The following is a 5,390-nucleotide window of genomic DNA, read 5'->3' as shown; positions in this document are numbered from 1 at the left end:
ATCTTCAGTCTATAGAATTGTATCATGTACTTTAGGCCTAGAGAGAAACGTGATAGACCCTCTATGGAACCTGTAGAGGAATGCATTGCAATAGGGTGCTCAACCTAAATCAAATAATGACGCAGACAGTGTTGATGACCTCCATTGGAGGAAAAAGAGGTGTAAGGTGCTGCACACTAAGCACATTGCTCATTATATATTAATTTAACAATCTTGGACTTTACTAATTAAATGCTTTGTAGCATATATGCCTTATTTTTTTCTCAGAATTAAATATGTGCATTTTGAGGGATTTTAGCATGCTTTGGAAAGAGGAACGGCCAACTCATTTCCAGAAAATTCAGGCACCAACTGCTTTTGACCAAAAGGTGTATTACTGACAAAAATTCAGCAATCTAATCTGGAAAATCAGAATTAAGAATTCTGCTGGTGAGTTGAATACATAGGTGAATAATATAAGCTACTTAGCAGCTTTGGACCTTCGCTCAACTTAGGTTTAAATACTGGAGAACTATCAATGTTATCATTTCCAGAAGTCATTCTTTTACAAATGGAGATTAGGATATGATGGAAAAATACAGCGTTGGGAGTTATCCATCAGGAAACAAAATGGAAGGTGTGTGATACCTATCCAGTGTCATGGTGAGGACTCTCCATATTACACTTCTGCCTTAAAACTTACTGTGCTAGAAACTTTACAGCAAAGATTCCAGTTTTTCATGGTGATTTTTTAGTGAAAGAGAGTGAGGTTTAGCTGCCAGGCATGTGCTTCTGGAACAACATACAATGAGATCTTTTGATGTTGTTTTCAGTCTATTTTCTTTAGAATACTGTTCTGTGAGATTTCATAGAAAAAGGATCCCATGATCAGATATTTGGGAAATGGTGAATATTTTATTCCCTTGTCATAAATTCATTGTGTATATATTTTTTTACATTAGAAACTTAGAATTTCCAGAGTAAACAAAAACTTAAAAATAGAACAAAAAATCCTGCTAATTCAACAAATGCAAACATTATATATGTGTATGTGTATATGTGCATGTGTTTATATGTATATGTTTATGAATTCATTTTTCACTGAACATGTGCCAATAGTTTGTGGCACTGGCTGATACTTATGTCTTGGGAAGGCTGGTCTAAGGAATTAAAAGCTGTAAATTATAAAGGAAATACTTTCAGGTGAGAAGGGATGCCTATGGTAGCCCCCTTCAACTACTCTGTATTTCCATCCAGGTAATTTAAAAAATTTTATTCCTTCCATGCTTTCATTCTTTTTCCTTTCAATGGACTCTATACTGGGGATAAAGAAGAAAATGTCACTGCTCTAGAGGAGCTTTATACTCTACTGGAAATAATTACAGTGGAACCTGGTAAAGGTGTGGTGATAATAAGAAGATATATTGGCTTCAGTTTTCTTTCTTTTTTTAAAAAGTTTAATTATTTTGAGAGAGAGAAAGATTGCACATGAGTGTGCATGAGCAGGGGGTGGGGCAGAGAGAGAGAGAGAGAGAGAGAGAGAGAGAGAGAGAGAGAGAAGCAGGCTCCCCACTGACAGAACAAAGTTCGATCTTACCAACTGTGAAATCTTGACCTGAGCTGAAATCAAGAGTTAGGGGCTCAACTGACTGAGCCACCAGGTGCCTCGGTTTAAGTTTTCCTGATAGCAAATAACAAAAACTAAATCAAAATTAGATTCATGAAACCCAAAGGCAGAAATACAACCTGGCTTAGGAAGGGTCTAGAAAGCAGCTATATCATTTCCAATAATGCAGTGCTTTTCAGCAAAGAGTGTCTTTCTAAGCAAACATTCAGAATCTGGTCTGGAGATTCACAGTGAACTCTGCTGCTGGCTGGAATGAATACATATACACATACACATACACATATACAGATATACCTATGATACAAATTAAAGAAAACACACATAAGTGGTAGTTTTGTAATGCAACATGTATGGCAGGCATTGACCACAGGAAATTACTACCAGTATGTAGGGTGAAGCTGGCCTAAGACTTGTTTCCTATTAACACTGTTGCCCAGGATAAGGTTGTCAGAAGTGCTCTGACATTCTGACTTCTGAGATCTCCATCTTGTTATACAGTTTTAACCATTAGCATTTGTATTATTTAATGAACATAAACATTTCATATAAAGCCAAAACCCTCTCTATTTTAAACTCTGCCCAATCCCGTTCCCTTCACTTCTTCCCCAGAGGCAACTGCAGTCACGATCAGCAGACCATGTTCCTATACTTTTACTATTCACATATACCCACATTCATCAGGGCCCAAACTCACCCCATTCAACACCCATCCTCATATACCCAAATCGTTTATAAGGGTAAGATTAATACTATATTTTCCAGGGTCCCATGGAATACCTTCTCCCTCCATCTTAAGAGATCCTGAGCTGCATACAGGTGGGGGTGGGTGGGCAAAGGGACTCCTCATTACTGATTTTAAAACTTAAAAGGTGAGAGATGTGCACACAAATCAACCAGAGACTTTCATTTATTCAGAAACCAAATAACTTGATTGAAACCAAATAATTTTATTTATGGAAAACTGGAAGAAAAAAAAAACTGGGACATTTTGCAAGTGCAATACTGCAAAATGCATGCTCGGCATGGTGACCAGGGGAAGTTACCATGCACCCTGTGGCTATGGGAAGGCAGTCCCAACTCAGTTCTTGTCGCTGTTGCCCAGGGTGAGCTTGTCAAAGAGGTACTCTGCCAAGCCATCTTCCAGGGTCCCCATCTTGCGCAGGCTGGTGATGTAGCCCCCCAGCTTTTTGATGGCCAGGACTTGCTCGTGCAGGTAGTTGGTCTCCAGGAAGCTGCACAGATGGGCGTCGTTCTTGTCGGTGGCCAGCTGGTGCAGGTCGAGCAGGCTCTGGTTCATGCTCTTCTCCAGGTGAAAGGCGCACTCCATGGCGTTGAGACCGTTCTCCCAGTTGTCGCAGTCAGGCTTCATGATGTCGCGGAGGCGGAGGCGGCCCCCACGCTGGTTCTGCAGCTGCATCAGCTTCTCGGCATGCTGGCTCTCCTCGTGGGACCGGCGCAGGAAGAACTTGGAGAAATTCTCCAGGGCCACGTCGGCGCGGTCGAAATAGAAGGCCATCGACAGGTACACGTAGGAGGCGTAGAGCTCCAGGTTGATCTGGCTGTTGATGGCGGCCTCGCATTCGGGGTGGTAGTTCTGGCGCACTTGAGAGAACGGAGCGGTGGCCATGGCTGGCGGCGCTGGCACCAAGGCGAAGGCGGCTCAGAAACGAGGGCGGCAAGGCCGAAGGCGGTGGCGGCGGGTCTCCGGCGCTTTTTCAGAGTAGCCGACCAGGCAGGCCCCGCGGCAGTCTCCGAGATGCGGCTGGAATGAGGTCCGTTACTCCGGAGGTGGGGATTTGAATCCGTTACGCGAATCCGTTACGTGAAGGGGCGTGGTCACGAAGGCGAGGGAGGGGGTGGTGGGCGGGGCGCCGTGTTCAACGTGCCATCTGTGCCTGCGTGAGGCACGAGGCCCAGAGCAGCTCCACGCTGTCTTGAAGCCATTTTTATTTTTTATTTATTTTTATTTATTTACTTTTTTAATTTTATATATGAAATTTATTGTCAAATTGGTTTCCATACAACACCCAGTGCTCATCCCAAAAGGTGCCCTCTTCAATACCCATCACCCACCCTCCCCTCCCTCCCACCCCCCATCAACCCTCAGTTTGTTCTCAGTTTTTAAGTCTCTTATGCTTTGGCTCTCTCCCACTCTAACCTCTTTTTTTTTTGTTCCTTCCCCTCCCCCATGGACTACTGTTAAGTTTCTCAGGATCCACATAAGAGTGAAACCATATGGTATCTGTCTTTCTCTGTATGGCTTATTTCACTTAGCATCACACTCTCCAGTTCCATCCACGTTGCTACAAAAGGCCCTATTTCATTTTTTCTCATTGCACGTAGTATTCCATTGTGTATATAAACCACAATTTCTTTATCCATTCATCAGTTGATGGACATTTAGGCTCTTTCCATAATTTGGCTATTGTTGAGAGTGCTGCTATGAAGCCATTTTTAAAACTATCTCTTTTTTAAATATATATTTAATATAGTTTAATATATTGCTGTGATATGTGAATATATTTCATGAGAAAAAAACCACAGGATTTTTTACCTGTTTTTTTCAAACATTCATAAAATAACTCTTGAAATACAATTCATATGCTATAAAATTCACCTTTTGAAAGTGAGTATCTACATGGTTTATAGTATATTCATGGTGTTAGGCAACCATCACCACAATCTAATTTCATAGTTTCATCACTCCTGGCCTAGCAGCTCTGGAGCTCTGGGCTGGAACTGGAAGGTCCGTCCATTACCCAGGAGTTGGGAGAGGGGTGAGGATCCGTTAAAGGATTTTTGTGGTCCGAGGGAAAGGGGCCCGGGACTGTGGAGGGGCTAGCGGGCGGGGCCCGGGCGGGGTGGAGCTCGAGCGCTGTTCTAGGTTTCAAGGAGCCTAAGTGACACAGGGAGAACAGGGAGACACTGTGCTGAGCATTTTAATATTTTAAAATGTTACTCACGAATGTAAGTGCAACGGTTTTGAGTTAATCACATGCATGGTTTCTTTGAACAATTTACATGAATACTGTCCTGATGTGATTGTGCACTAAATACGGTGCTTTTGTGGTATCATTGGTATATTTAGTATCATAAGGCTTTATTTGGATGGCAGCTATCCTCTGTGGCTCAACATCCATGATGTTGACACTTCTGATAGCCTCCTCACTCACTTCCTAGACCTTACTAGTTTCAGTGACTTCACTTCTCTCCTATTCGTGGTCAGGTTCAGATTTTTCTGCCAGCAGAACAGCACCTCCAAAATCTCAGCGAGTCTTTCTACCTCTCGATCTTCCACTGTTTTTGCACTTGTTCCTCATTCCCTTTATTCTGTCCCATTTCATAAACTTTTCAGCTTAGTCCTAAAAACACATTCCTTCTGCCCTGTCTGGATCCCAATATGGACAGTGTCAGTGATCTCTTCACTGACATCCTGGATTTGCTTACTCCTTCTTACCTGGCTTGCTAATTCCCTTCCTCCTGGGTAAATTCAGATTTCTCTTTTCTCTCACAGAAAACAAAAGTTTAGGTGCATTCTTAGAAAAAGCACTAACCATGTGGATATGTTCCTCCCCTCCAACCTCATCTGTACTTTCACTGCCACTCAGGAAGCTTTTTTTTTTTTTCTCTCCCAGTTATATTCTATAGAATGAGACACAGTGGTAGGGAATACCACCGATCTCAGACTGCCTTTCATTAATTCATTCAGTCATTCAGCAAATATTTACTGATTAACTAATATGGCCCAGGCACTAGTCTGCGATTTGGGCATACATTAGTAACA

General features: G+C 42.4%; 1 protein-coding gene across 1 annotated transcript; it reads right to left on the bottom strand.

Annotated features, from left to right (window-relative positions):
- Positions 1 to 2,607: 2,607 nt before the first annotated feature.
- Positions 2,608 to 3,257, bottom strand: LOC115507285 (ferritin heavy chain-like). The gene has a single exon (XM_032592145.1). The coding sequence runs from the start codon at positions 3,231 to 3,233 to the stop codon at positions 2,685 to 2,687; it is 549 nt and encodes a 182-aa protein (XP_032448036.1). The 5' UTR covers positions 3,234 to 3,257; the 3' UTR covers positions 2,608 to 2,684.
- Between the last annotated feature and the right edge of the window lie 2,133 nt (positions 3,258 to 5,390).

The sequence above is a fragment of the Lynx canadensis genome, chromosome X (genome assembly GCF_007474595.2).
Source record: "Lynx canadensis isolate LIC74 chromosome X, mLynCan4.pri.v2, whole genome shotgun sequence".
NCBI lineage: Eukaryota > Metazoa > Chordata > Mammalia > Carnivora > Felidae > Lynx > Lynx canadensis.
This window is presented reverse-complemented; position numbering and strand designations above follow the sequence as displayed.